The sequence below is a fragment of the Oryctolagus cuniculus genome, chromosome 1, assembly GCF_964237555.1.
Source record: "Oryctolagus cuniculus chromosome 1, mOryCun1.1, whole genome shotgun sequence".
NCBI lineage: Eukaryota > Metazoa > Chordata > Mammalia > Lagomorpha > Leporidae > Oryctolagus > Oryctolagus cuniculus.
This window is the reverse complement of record NC_091432.1, coordinates 61,396,186-61,411,934: the sequence shown is the minus strand read 5'-3', so window position 1 is coordinate 61,411,934 and position 15,749 is coordinate 61,396,186. Positions and strand designations below refer to the sequence as shown.

Below are 15,749 nucleotides of genomic sequence, written 5' to 3'. Positions count from 1 at the left end.
GCCCTAAAGGCATTCGGAGCTGGCTGAAGAGCTCATGAGAGTATTTCAGGCATGGAAAGCCAAGACACTCTGGCAAAAGATCTCTGCGAGTGAGATCCCAGTGGAAAGAACAGGTCATCAAAGAAGGAGGTACCTTTCTCTGAAGGGAGGAGAGAACTTCCACTTTGACTATGACCTTGTCTAAACAAGATAAGAGTCGGAGAACTCAGAGGGCTTCCATAACCTTGGAAACTCATGACTAGAGCATAGGGAGATTACTGATGCCATAGACAGGAGTGTCAATTGGTAAAGTCAACAACAGGAGTCACTGTGCACTTACTCCTCATGTAGGATCTCTATCCTTAATGTGCTGTACATCGAGATTTAATGCTATAACGAGTACTCAAACAATATATTTCACTTTGTGTTTCTATGGGGGTGCAAACTGTTGAAATCCTTACTTAATGCATACTAAACTGATCCTCTTTAAAAAAAAAAAATTATCAATTCCCAACTTGACTCTCACTGGGATTAAACATGACAATAGGTCTGCTCTGATTTCATCATCATTTAAAAAAATCATCTATTATTTTTCACTTTATGTTTCTGTGTGGGAGCAAACTGTTGAAATCCATACTTAATGTATACTAAGCTGATCTTCTGTATATTAAGATAATCGAAAATGAATCTTGATGTGAATGGAAGGGGAGAGGGAGTGGGAAAGGGGAGGGTTGTGGGTGGGAGGGACGGTATGGGGGGGAAGCCATTGTAATCCATAAGTCGTACTTTGGAAAATTATATGCATTAAATAAAAGTTAAAAAAAAATAGTCAAGTGCTCTTTAATTAGGCACTTACTTACTTATTATAGTCAAAAAGTCAAATCTTCCTGTTGCATTGATCCCTTAATCAATACATAATGTCCTCCTTTGTTTTTGTGTTAAAGTCTATTTTGTCTTACATTCAGATGGCTATTCAGGAATCCCTTTTTTGCTTTCCATTAGCATGGAATATCTGTTTTCATCCTTTCACTTTCAGTCTGCACGTATCTTTGCTGGTGAGATGTGTTTCTTGTAGGCAGCAAATAAATGAGTCTTTTTATTTCATTTAGCCAAACTGTATCTTTTAACTGGAGAGTTTAGGCATTTACATTCAAGGTTACCATTGATAAGTAACAACTTTGCCCTGCCATTTTTCCATAAATATTCCTGTTGTTTACTTTGCTTTTCCTTTGTGTTTTTACTTGGAATTTTTCTGCCTTCATTCTTTAAAAATATTGAGTATCTCTCTGTGTTTATAGGAATAGCACATCTTTAAGCATTTTTGTAAGGCTGGATATGTGGTGACAAATTCTTTCAATTTCTGTTTCTTGTGGAAGGTCTTTATTTCACCTTCATTCATAATGAGAGCTATGCAGGCTACATTATTTTTGATTGACAGTTTGTTTCTCTTAAGAACTGGACTATGTCTCTCAATTCTCTCCTAACCTGTAGAGTTTCTGATGACAAGTGAGCTCTGAGTCGAATTAGAGATCCTCTAAAAGTCACCTGGCATTTCTCTCAGGCATGTTTTAGAATATTCTATGTATATTTCACTGTGGAAAGTTTGACTACAATGTGTCATGTTGGTCATGTACTTTAGGAGTTCTATGTGCTTCTTGTACCTGAACATCCCTTTTTCCAAATTGGGGGATTCCCTGTAATTATTTCATTAAATAAGCCCTCTAATCCATTCTCTCTTTCCATGAGAGGTTGGTCCATTTTACCAGCTTGTTAAACAATGTTATCAGCTGTTCTCACTCTCTTCTGTTTACTTAATTTATTTTTAATTTTAACTATCTGAATTATGCCTAACATTTTATTCTTTTTAAAGTCTTAATTTGAATGCTTAATTCTGTTTTTTATTTGTTTTAAAAAGATAAGCTCAAAATCTCACAAGAATTTTTTCAGATTACATTATATGTCATATTTTGTTATGTCGTTTTCCTATTTTATTACAGCCTTCATTGTTTAGTATACACACATATACAATTTAAATTATAAGCATTATCAGATTTAATATTGCTTAAATATTAGATCATTTATAAAAGTTAATTATTTTATTCATATTCACTTTAAAAGCTATGTTTAAACTGTATCAGAGATAAATATTGAAATGCACAGATTTTGTGGGTGTGTATAATTTTTTAAATATCTTTTTGACATAATCTTTGAGAATAGAATATCTTCCCCATTATGTAAATTTTTCCATAACAGTATGAAATTTCCTGGAATGTGATTAATTTTAAACAAGGACAGTATGCTATATATTTTGCTTACCAGACTAATAATGAAGATCTTTTTTATTTAAAAGAAAATACATTGAGAAAATATTCTTTCACAAATTATATACTAGTTTCTCTTGGCAAAACCTGCAGTCTAGAATCTTAACCATTATCATGTTGTCATCAAATATCTTACAGAAGATGTCGTAAATATGAACTAATACTCAAAAGAATATTAAAATATCTTGTCAAAGCAGATCTTTAAACTCAAATGCACAGTAATGGTAACTATCCACAGAACCTTCACATTTCAACATGTCTTCTGCTAAGAACTTGGTTTCCCATTAGTATTTTGCACAGTTTCCGACGAATCTCCTTGGTTTTGATAGAATATATGACAGGATTGAGCATCGGAGGCAGGAAGAGATAGATCAGAGACATGAGAGTGTGTACATACTGTGGGGCATGCCTCACATAGCGAGCAACCATGGACACACCAACCATGGGCACATAGAAGATCAGCACAGCACACATGTGTGACACGCACGTGTTGAGCGTCTTTAACCTCTCCTCCCGAGAAGCAATGGCCAGTACAGAGCGAACTATGAGTACATAGGAGATGAGGATAAGTATAGAATCCAGGCCAAAGGTAGAGATAACAATGAAGAGACCAAAAACATTACTGATAGTGATGTCTCCACAAGGCAGGTGGATGAGGTCTGGATGCAGGCAATAAGCATGGGAGAGTACATTGGCCTTACAAAAAGGTAACCTCTTCAGAAGTAAAGGCAGTGGGAGGATGACACAGAAACTGCGGATAATAACAGATATGCACATTCGCACCACATGGGCATCACTGAGCACTGTGGCATAGCGCAGAGGGTTACAGATGGCCACATAGCGGTCAAAGCTCATGATCAGCAGGACCCCAGACTCCATGAAGGAGAAGAAATGGATAAAGAACATTTGGGTCATGCATGAGTTGAAACTGATCTCTTTTAAGTGGAAGCAAAAAGTGGCTAGAACTGTGGGCAGTGTGGAAAAAGACACACCGAGATCATTAACTGACAGCATGGACAGGAAGTAGTACATGGGCTGGTGTAAGCTCTGCTCCTCCTTGATAATGAAAAGGATAAGGGCATTGCCCACAATGGAGACAATGTAGAGAGGACCAAGGAGCAAAATCATCCAGTGTTGGGAGGTTTCCAGCCCTGGGAGTCCAGTCAAGGTGAAAGGTGGCAATCCTGAGATGTTATGGGGGCTTCCTCCCATGCTGGGATTCTTGCTTTGATTCCAGGGCCACTATTCTGTAAAGAAAATAGACACTTTTGATACATGGCCTCTGCCTACTATTTTTAGAATCTTGTGTATTATCCAGATCCTCACTTTGGAGCATCAATCAATTTTGCTCACCAAATCACTCATCATTGCCTCTCCTTGATACTGAAATTTCTTTAGTTGTCTCAATTTGCTCATTTTATCAACCTGGCAAGAGAGATTGCTTTGCACTCCTTATACTTGAATCTATTGTCTCTCTTCTTTAAAATTATGAACTTACTTCTTCATCAGCCATTTATATGTTTTAGTTCAAGACTTAATAGTAAACTTTATTGATTACTACTTTCTCTACTATTCTCTTCCTAGGCAAATAACTTATTCAGTGAATCATAATGTTTTCCCTTTCTGCCTTTTCATGCAACTTAAACTTCACTACCTGACTGTAACTACCCCTTCCCATGCTCCCTCTTGTTTCTTGGTTTCTCCATTCATTCATACAATCAAAATATAAACGGACAGAAAGAAGTATATCCACTTGTATTGAGATACACAAGACTTTCTTGTGTACACCCATGTTTACGTTCTTCTATCCGTTTTGTTTGAGGCATCCCTTATCTGTTCCAACTATTTAATGAGAATAATTTCTTAATAATTTATTTCAGTACGAAACATGCATACCTCCTGAAGGTCACCAGATTAGTAACCATTGTTCCACACCACAGATTATTTCCTTTTATTTTTAAATTTCATTTATTTTTATGTTTAAGAGTCTAAGAATTATATACAGATACAGAGATAGGCAAAGGCAGAGAATAAAACCCCCAAATGCTGGTTCACTTCCAATGCCAACAAAGGTCAGGAATGGGCTGGGCCAAAACGGAGAGCAGAAAATTCAATCCAGGTCTCCCAGATGAGTAGCAGGGACCCAACCACTTGAACCAGTACCTGTTATCTCCCTGGAGGTACACTGACAAGAAGCTAGAATTGAAAGCAAAGCCAGGATTGAAACCTAGGCCCACTAAAATAAAATGTGATGTCTCAAAAAATCTCTTAACTACTAAGCCAAATGCTCCCTCCAGAATTGTTCTTAGCTGAATTCTTTATCTACTTGACCAGTATTATTATTATTATGCCCTTGAGCCTCAAAATCCAAATAGCATTTTAATTTCATTCCCTTTGCCTACCACATTGAAGAAGTTACAAGATGAAAATACTAACCCCCAGGCCGACGCCACAGCTCAATAGGCTAATCCTCCGCCTGCAGCACCAGCACACCGGGTTCTAGTCCCGGTCGCTCCTCTTCCTGTCCAGCTCTCTGCTGTGGCCCAAGAGTCCAGTGGAGGATGGCCCAAGTCCTTGGGTCCTGCACCCACATGGGAGACCAGGAGAAGCACCTGGCTCCTGGCTTCAGATCAGCGTGGTGCACCTGCCACAGTGCGCCATTCGCAGCGGCCATTGGAGGGTGAACCAATGGCAAAGGAAGACCTTTCTCTCTGTCTCTCTCTCTTACTGTCCACTCTGCCTGTCAAAAAAAAAAATCAAAAAAAAAAAAAAATACTAACCCCAAAGAGCCTGTCGGCACCTTTGTCCAATTCATTTCACCTGCAGTTTCACACCTCAGAACTAAGATATCACACCAGTACACCATAAAAACAAAACATGGTATACCACTATAACAAAATTATAGCCACTTAGAAAATTTTTGGCATGTCTCTGATCCATCCAATATTAGTAAGACTATTACTTTTCAAAAAAAATGAAAATGCAATGTTTTGATTAGAAATCTCATTACCAAATGATCAAATCCAAACTCATTAACCTAAGCCCTCTAATATCAGTATTAAATCAATAGTTATGGTATCAAATATACTTGAAATTCTCTTCTTCACACCTCAGGGTATCCAAATTGGTCTATTTATTGTTACAAACTTAATCTGCAGCTCCCATCTCTCAGAGGTTGCTCAGACTGTATGAACATACCCATTCAATCCATCTCCCAAGACTAAGATCCAAGGAATTCACCCTATTAAAACGCTTGACTGATCATTATCAGCAGAGATAACCCCTCTTCATCACTCACAGTTGTATGCTTGCATCTCCTTTAGTGTCCCCTTCTCTGCTGCCCTGAATTATAGCTTTGTGGATTTTATCCTCCCCACTTTCACACCAGCTCCAAGAACTCAGCCCTCTGTCTTATGCAGAGTTTCAGTCCCTGCTACATTTTGCTTTGTGCAAGGGTTGGACAGGTAGAGGTACTCAGTAAATGACTCACCTTTTTGGGTTTTGGTCTCTATTGTAATTGTAGACATTTTAATGAAATTGTAAAAAGCCAAAAGTGCAGAGTCAGGAAAACTCTATGATCAGAGATTTTGAAGGTGAGTTCTTCAGACTGCTCTATACCCTCATCTCCTGCCTCTCGTGCTCTATTGCATTCTGGAATCCTCTGTCCTTTCTTCTCAAGATACAATTTTTTCTTCATTCCACATTTTTAGGGCCTTCGTTTTTCCCTACCTTTAATTCTTCCAAAACATTTTATTTTGCCTTGGCATAAAATGTACAGACACTCTTAACTTGAAGTCTCTCAACAATAAGTAGGGTCCTGAAAAATGACTTAGAAAACATCCAGTTTCTTGGTACATACTCCTTGACACCATACGTTTTGCAGGGGAAAGTGTAGGGCTGATTATTCATACCAAGTCATCTACTTAAAAAATACAGTGTGATGGGGCATCTCTTCTGAGAAAGTAATGTATGAAGTAGAAACCTTGGTGACATTTCAGAGAACAAGAGCAAAAGATAGAAATCATATAACTTGGAATGTGGTGAAGGGAAAAACATGCAGGGAGAAAGAACCAGCTCAGATTAGGGATGAACTTTTCCCTTTCAGATAGCCAAATTGCAGCACTCGAGATTTCTAGCATGCTATTGGAGTGATCTAGGGCCTGAATACAGAGCACCTGATGTTTCAATTTACCACCTGAGAATTCTATGCTTAGGAGTGCAAAGAAGAATAGAATACCAAGGTCCTTGCATGACCTGCCTATACCCTCAGTTACCTCTGTCAACTGCCTGGCTTGAGAAATATATGACTGCATCCAAGAAGTTCCTTAAGGTATAAGAACCTCAGGCGCACATGGACTATGGGGAATATGAAGCATTCACAGTGCTTGACACCTCCCTGGTGATCATTTCAGCTCTCATAGGGATAGCTGGAGTAGCAATGATCAGATGTGGAAGGGACCCTCAAGGATTGCATCTAGCCTCTTCTTATTTTACACAAGAACTGGAGCCTACAAAGTAAAGCAGAAATCTCAAGCTTATGTGACTTGTAAGTGGTAGAATGATATTTAATCCTAGGTCTTCTAATTAAGCTTACTGACATTCCACTGTATAACAATGGCCATTATCCACAAGAAATCTCAAAATCATCAAAAAGTGCTTAAATCCCTTGTTTAAAAAAAAAACTTTATAAATTAATGTTCACATTTGAATTTACTAGGACATGGAAACTTTTAACCTGGATAATCCCTGGGAATTTACCCCGTGGTCACAATAAGCAGGATAAGATATACTAGCATGCTGTTGCTGACCACACATATACTCTGATTATATATCACATTATTGAAAACAGTTGCCTTGATTAAGAAAATGTTGAAGGAGTTGAACTGTGCTGATATTTTCACAAATGCTTGTTGAAAAAGTTTGGTATTTGAGGTACCTAGGTTTGAGACTAGGTTTCAAGATTTGCCTGGACAAAATATATAACCGACTTATAACTTTTATTTTTTTAACTTGAAAAGTAGGTAATAATCATACATGCATCACATAATTATTGGGATGATTAGACAAGATAGTGCAGGAAATATATTTAGCTTTTTGGGTGAAGAATAACACTTATTGGAGGCCAATGATTATCCTCAAGTGTCAAACATTAGGTCCTGAAAATAAAAATATTGGAAATTGATATTCACCTAAGCATAATTACAAATACATCCAATAGCTTGAACAACTTACTTTTATGTAAACACTAACAGATACATTTGGAATGAATTAGAATGCTTAGTAAAGGAGACTAATACTAGAAGCAAATCAGGGGAGATAGTGAGAAATTCATCTTTAGAAAGAACAGCTCCATACCTAATGTCTGTGTGAGACTAACCATTTTCATGTACTAGCTTTTCAAGTATCCAGCTCATAGTAAAATAAACCAGCGGATTTAGTGCATCATCTGATATACTGACACATCTACTGGCAAAGCACACTGATTCTCAGGCAAAAAAGACCAGGAAATGAACTGAAGCCTGAGGAATAAATACATATTTATCAGCATTTTTCATCCATTGTTTGTTTGTCCTAAGTTGTTCTCTTTAAGGTTTCCATATTAAAAAAAAAAAAAAAGAAAAACCTGTTGATTTATGTCAAGGTCACAATCCCTACACTCAAATTCTATAGTAAAAAGCATATACTAATAAAAACAACTGTAATTTTAGACGTAATTTTTTTTCTTAGGAATGTATTGGTGAATAAGTATGTCAATTCCCTTAAGGAAGTATAACAGTCCCTTGAACACTATAAGAGATACAGGAAATAATATCAATTCCCAACTTGACTCTCACTGGGATTAAACATGACAATAGGTCTGATCTGATTTCATCATCATTAAAAAAAATCATCTATTATTTTTCACTTTATGTTTCTGTGTGGGAGCAAACTGTTAAAATCTTTACTTAATGTATACTAAGCTGATCTTCTGTATATTAAGATAATTGAAAATGAATCTTGATGTGAATGGAAGGGGAGAGGGAGTGGGAAAGGGGAGGGTTGTGGGTGGGAGGGACGGTATGGGGGGGAAGCCATTGTAATCCATAAGCTGTACTTTGGAAATTTATATTCATTAAATAAAAGTTTAAAAAAAAGAGAGATACAGGAAATAGTTCAGGACAGAACAATGGAGGAAGATTTGACATATTCTAGACCAATCTGGAAAGGTTCTCAGGTCTATGTGATAGCTCTCTTGACCCTCAAAAGATGAGCAAATATTATTGAGGCAAATATGATCAAAAGATGCCAATGTTTCAAAATCATGAGTATATTATGTTTTACAGCAAAAGAAATTTGCAGATGTAATTAGCACTATACACCTTAGGATAGGGATTTTTTTTTTTCCTTTTGGGTTATCTTAGTGGATCTTATTTACTCACAAGGGTCCTCAAAATCATAGAGATTTTTTCAGACTGCAGATAAAAAGATTAAAAAAATGGTAAGAGATTTAAAGCATGGGAAGCACTCAACCACCATTACCTGAAGGAACCAAGAAAGCATAAGAATCAAGGTGGGCAACTTTTAGGAACAAAGATCAACTACCAACTAATAACTAGCAAGGAAATGAAAATGCCAGTCCTTCAATCAGGGAGAACCAAACTGAACCAATAGCCTTAAATGAGTTTCAAGATAAATTCCTTCCCCAAATTCTGACCTATAGAAACTATAATGTAAGGTCTTTTACTTTTAAGCTGATAAATATCTGACAAGTTTCATGGCAACAATAGAAAACTAATACAGTGAATCCTAAGACACAGGAAGAGGTCAGGCAAAGAATGAAGAAGTATCATTACTGGCAGATACAACAATGCAAACACAGGCATGCAGGTATGAAAGGGAATACTGGAGGAAAAGAATGGGTGGCAGAACAAGGTGTAATGGTAAACCTTGAAGAGTAAATAGAAAAATGGGTAGATATTAACTTATAAATGCTTTGAATAGTGCCCACTGTGAGCCCCAGGAATTAAGAGAAAAGATTTTTCTGCCACTGCTATAAACAGGAGAAAGAAGACTCACACAGACTTAGTGAAAGGAATTTGAATGTCCCTGTCTGAGACCATCAGTATTCTTTTGAAATAAGAGGTAAGTTCATGAGATAGGAGTAAGAATTTTCAGTAATCCATATGAAGGGGGTGACAAGAAAGAAGGAGTAAAATGAGGAATAGGGAAGGCATTATAATCAGTATCTACAAGCCATTAACAATTTGACACAATTAGTGAACCCAATTTTTTTTAACTTTTATTTAATAAATATAAATTTCCAAAGTATAGCTTATGGATTACAATGGCTTTTTCCCCCCATAACCTCCCTCTCACCTGCAACCCTCCCATCTCCTGCTCCCTCTTCCATTCTAGTCGCATCAAGATTCATTTTCAGTTATCTTTATATACAGAAGATCAATTTAGTATATATTAAGTAAAGATTTCAACAGTTTGCCCCCACACAGAAACACAAAGTATAAAGTACTGTTCGAGTACTAGTTATAGCATTAATTCACATTGAACAACACATTAAGGACAGAGATCCTACATGAGGAGTAAGTGCACAGTGACTCCTGTTATTGACTTAACAATTTGACACTCTTGTTTATGGTGTCAGTAATCACCCTAGGCTCTTGTCATGAGTTGCCAAGGATATGGAAGCTTTCTGAGTTTGCCAACTCTGAACTTATATAGAAAAGGTCATAGTCAAAGTGGAAGTTCTCTCCTCCCTTCAGAGAAAGGTACCTCCTTCTTTGATGGCCTGTTCTTCCCACTGGGATTTCACTCACAGAGCTCTTTCATTTAGCTTTTTTGTTTTTGTTTTTTTTGCCAGTGTCTTGGATTTCCATGCCTAAAATACTCTCCTGGGCTTTTCAGCCGGATCCGAATGTCTTAAGTGCTGATTCTGAGGCCAGAGTGCTGTTTAGGACATCTGCCATTCTCTGAGTCTGCTGTGTTTCCCGCTTCCCATGTTGGATCATTCTCTCCTTTTTAACTCCACCAGTTAGTATTAGCAGACACTAGTCTTGTTTATGTGATCCCTTTGACTCTTAATCCTATCATTATGATCAATTATGAACTGAAACTGATCACTTGGACTAGTGAGATGGCATTGATACATGTCACTTTGATGGGATTGAATTGGAATCCCCTGGTATGTTTCTAACTCTACCATTTGGGGCAAGTCCGATTGAGTATGTCCCAAATTGTACATCTACTCCCTCTCTTATTCCCACTCATATTTAACAGGGATCACTTTTCAGTTAAATTTAAACACCTAAGAATAATTGTGTGTTAATTAAAGAGTTCAACCATTCTTATAATTTCTTCAAATATGTCTATCCTTTAATCACATTTATTTTCATTAAAAGTTTATTAATTGTCTTGATAGACAACATCCCCCTGGAGTCACTTTTCTCTTGCTTTAGGCTGGACAAGTTGAACCCCAGGCCTGTGTGCAGCTGTCCTCAAGGGATTTGCCCAATATTTCTCCTGGATCAGAATCCTGTTTTCTGAACACACATCTGCCTTTTCCTCACATTTCCATGGTTTTTTGCTCAGTCATTCTTCCTCATACTTTATTTTAGGATGTTATCCATTTCTTTTTCTTTTGGATTAATACATACTAATTTGGCATATTTTTTTGCTTTTTTTTTTTGACAGGCAGAGTGGACAAGTGGACAGTGAGGGAGAGAGACAGAGAGAAAGGTCTTCCTGTGTCGTTGGTTCACCCTCCATTGGCCACAGCAGCCACTGAACCGAAGGCAGGAGCCACGTGCTTCTCCTGGTCTTCCATGGGGTGCAGGGTCCAAGGACTTGAGCCATCCTCCACTGCACTCCCTGGCCACAGCAGAGAGCTGGCCTGGAAGAGGGGCAACCGGGACAGAATCCGGTGCCCCGACTGGGACTAGAACCCGGTGTGCTGGCACCGCAAGGCAGAGGATTAGCCTATTGAGCCACGGCACCGGCCCTAATTTGGCATATTTAATATGTGATTCTTTGATACATGCATACTTTGTGTAATGATCGAATCAGTGTAATTAACCATCACCTTTAACATTTATAGCTTCCTTTCTAATTAGATCATTCAAAAATCCTTTCTTCTTTCTGTTTTGAAATATGCAATGACTTATTTTTTTAAGATTTATTTATTTGCCCTAAAGGCAGAACTACTGAGAGGCAGAGAGGGTGAGAGGGAGAGAGGGGGAGAGAGAGAGAGAAAGAGAGAGAGAGAGAGAGAGAGAGGTCTTCCATCCACTGGTTCACTTCCCAGGTGGCCACAATGGCTGGGGCTGAACAGATCTGAAACCAGGAGCCAGGAGCTTCTTCTAGGTCTCGCCTGGGGTTCAGGGTCCCAAGCACTAGGACCACCTTCTACTGCTTTCCCAGGCCATAGCAGAGAGCTGGATCAGAAGTGGAGCAGCCAGGACTCGAACCAGGGCCAAAATGGGATGCTGGCACTGCAAGTGGCAGCTTTACCCACTACTCCACAGTGCCATCCCCATAATGATTTATTATTAACTATGGTTACCCTACTATTTCTCTTTTTAATTGCATCATAGTACCTAGTACTCAACCTCTTCCTATCCCCTCTCCCCTATTCTTGCCTAGTCCACATTCCATACATAAATGAGATTCTGTGATATTTATCTTTATGTGGCTGTCTTATTCACTTAACATCATTTTTTCCACAATAAGTGTGCCATATTTTTCATTGCTATGTAAAGATATTTCCTTCTCCTTTCTGTAACTGTTTGTAGAAAAATTTTCCTATACCACACACTGTGGTAGGCATATTCTATGGCTACATCTTTTATTTTAGAGTCCTTAACTATATACTATGCAACAATTTTGATCCTCTTTATGTCTTGGGGTGGAAATATAGTCAAATATTTATCAAGCAACTACTTATAGACATATTCATATCTATAAAACAGAACAAGTAGTTAAGAAAGTATATGTTATCTGGATTTTTTTCTGTTACTTTCAAGTCATTAATTCAGCTTGATCCATATTTTTCCATTTTCACCATTGAATATTTTAGAAGTAAGAGAATAAGGAAGAACCCATTAATGCATACCTTTAAGCATTTCTTAATAAGGAATAGGGTGCCAGTGCAACACCATATATCCTCAAGCTATAATATAAATATAGTAGGGGGGGTTGCCATGTAGAAATTGACACATGTGAAGAACAGCAGAATAGGACCTGAATTGAGGCTTCATGACTATATACAAATGTACCCAGAAGACAAAAGATTGAAAAAACAAAAAACCTTCACATAAGATGCACTCCAGTTCAGTGATACCTCCTAAACCCTATACTCTTCTAATCTTGTGAATAAGAAAAGTTTTCCATCAATATCAACTTGTAAAATGTTTGGCTGCTGTCCAGCAGCTCAAGCAGTGAGACTGGAAAGCCTGGGCTTATGTCCAACCCATAATAAGTAGGTGATGTTAGCCTCCGTTAAAGAGACCAAACACAACTCATTATATTTCTCTAGAAGAATAGAGAATATACCATTAAGACGACCTGTGTATAAGAATAAGTTAAAGAAACCAAAACCTCATATCAAATGTGTATCATAACCAGATACCTATGGTGGTGAAAACACTAACATAGTAATAGGTCTTGTCACCAGACAAGGATAACATTCTTTTTTTTAAAAGATTCATTTTATTTATTTGAAAGTCAGATGGGGCCAGCGCTGTGGTGCAGCAGGTTAATGCCCCGGCCTGAAGCGCCAGCAGCCCATATGGGCGCCAGTTCTAGTCCCGGCTGCTCCTCTTCCAATCCAGCTCTCTGCTGTAGCCTGGGATAGCAGTGAGAAGATGGCCCAAGTCCTTGGGCCCCTGCACCCTCGTGGGAGACCCGGAAGAAGCTCCTGGCTCCTGGCTTCAGATCTGCGCAGCTCCAGCTATTACAGCCAATTGGAGAGAGAACCATCAGATGGAAGACCTCTCTCTCTCTCTCTCTCTCTGCCTTTCCTCTCTCTGTATAACTTTGACTTTCAAATAAATAAATAAATATTTAACAGGAAGGAAGGAAGGAAGGAAGGAAGGAAGGAAGAAAGGGAAAAAAAGAAAGAGTTACAGAGAGAGGTAGAGACAGAGAGAGGTCTTTCATCTGTTGGTTCACTCCTCAGATAACCGCAACTGCTGGAGCTGCGCTGATCCGGAGGCAGGAGCCAGGAGCTTCTTCTGGGTCTCCCACATGGGTGCAGGCACACAAGGACATGGGCCATCTTCTACTGCTTTCCAGGCCACAGCAAAGAGCTGGATCAGAAGTGGAGCAGCCGGGACTAGAACTGGCACCCATATGGGATGCCAGCACCTCAGACCAGGGCTTTAACCCACTGCGCCACAGTGCCGGCCCCGAGGATAACATTCTTAAGTATATTTCTAGATTGGAAAATGAAAGATCCAGGGACAGATCTAGCACATTAGTGAAGATGCCCGTTAGGACACCTGCTTCTCATACCAGAGTACCTGCATTCAAATCTCATCTCTGTTTCCAATCCCAGCTTCTGACTAACACACCCTCTGGAAGGCAGCATGTATCAGCTCAAGTACTTGAATATTTGCCACACACATGGGAGACTCAGCTTGAGATTTGGCTCCTGGCTTCAGTCTGGTTCAGCATCAGATATTGTGGACATTTGGTGAGTGTACCAATGGATTGAAGATCTCTCTCTCTCTTTGTTTCTCTCTTCTTTCCGTTGGTTCACCCCCCAAATGGCCACTACAGCTGGCATGCTGCGCCAATCCAAAGCCAGGAGCCAAGTGCCTCCTCCTGGTCTCCCATGCAGGTGCAGGGCCCAAGCACTTGGGCCATCCTCCACTGCCTTCCCAAGCCACAGCAGAGAGAGCTGGACTGGAAAAGGAGCAACTGGGACAGAATCTGGTGCCTGGACAGGGACTAGAATCCGAGGTGCCAGGGCCACAGGCAGAGGATTAGCCTAGTAAGGCGTCTCTACATTTCAAGTAAATAAAAATAAATAAATAGATAAATAAATAATTTGCTAAAAGGCAGAGTGGTGTTACTCCATTAAAACGACATAATTTCTGAACAATGTACAAGGTGCATTTGAAACATGTTTGAAAATTTCAAGTACAATTTATTTTTGTTTTGGTCATATCCATAATGCATATGCTATTTAGACTATGATCAATAACAAAATCTTCACTTAAAGTTGTTCTTTAGTAAAATTATTAGCTATTTTATTTTATCTTTTTTGATATTTAGTTTTTTGAAAGAGTGGCATAGAGACAGGGAGAGACAGATAAAGAGAGATAGAGAAAGAGATATGTCTTCCATCTACAGGTTCACCACTGAAATGGACCCAACAGCTAAATCTGGGTAATGATGAAACCAGAAGCCAAGAACTCCACCCTGATTTCTCACAGAGATGGCAGAGGATCAAGTTCCTGGGCCAACTTCAGTGAAAATCCCAGACACATTAGCAGAAGCAGAGCAGCATGGACTAGAACTAGCACTCCAATATGGAAAGCTAATATTGCAAGCAACATTTTAACCTGTTGCACCACAATGTATCTGGTATATTTTAGAGTTAAACAGTTTTTAATATGATAATCCATAGAAGTATAACAGTGTTTCTCTTTTAAAGTTTTGTTTATTTTAAAGTCAGAGTTACAGAGAAAGAGCAACAGACAGAGATCTTCCATCTGCTGGTTCACTCCTCAAGTGGCTGTAATGGCTGTGGTTGTGCCAGGTTGAGGCCAGGAACCAGGAACTTCTGGGTCTCCCACTAGCATGGCAGGAGCCCAAGCACTTGGACCATCTTCTACTACCTTCTCGGGCCATTAGCAGGGAGCTGGGTTGAAAGTGGAGCAGCCAAGACTTGAACTGGCACCCATATGGGATGCCTATGTCCCAGGCAGTAGCTTTACCTGTGACACCACAACATTGCCCTAAGGGGTTTCTTATATACAAATGTATGCAAATAAAATAATTTATTAATTTATTCTTCAATGTCTGTGGTGGGGGAATACTTCAGGCCCAGTGTTAGAGGCTAAAGAACACAAAGATAAATGAAATATGGTCTCTATACATGAGGAGACAAACTAACCAAACTGACATAGTAAAGCACACTTGAGTATGGTGGGAGCACAAAGCAATTCTACATAACATAGAGAAAAACATTAGACAAAATGTTTAGACAAAAATTAGAAAATAAATTTCTTTTATGGCTTATGCATATGTTAGTATGATGCTACAAAGAGAATTTTATATTTATCCCTGTTTAATAAAAATTATATAAGAAAATAATCTACAAGTGCATTCTTTATAATTTTTAGAACAGTTTTTCTTCAAAGCACACCTATGAGGTAGATAAATAAAATATTTATATTTCATTTTGCAGGTTAAGACCAAGAAGGCTTTGTTCCACTCACTCAGGGTACAGAA

The 15,749-nt window shown here is 38.7% G+C and overlaps 2 protein-coding genes across 2 annotated transcripts in view; both read right to left on the bottom strand.

Moving 5' to 3' along the window:
• The window catches only part of LOC100352379 (ubiquilin-1), a 113,777-nt gene that overhangs the window by 48,817 nt on the left and 49,211 nt on the right, over positions 1 to 15,749 (bottom strand). The window lies entirely within an intron of this gene.
• On the bottom strand, positions 2,544 to 3,512 carry OLFR644 (olfactory receptor 644). Its single transcript, NM_001171464.1, is given in 1 exon segment — positions 2,544 to 3,512. A coding segment is annotated over 1 exon segment (969 nt).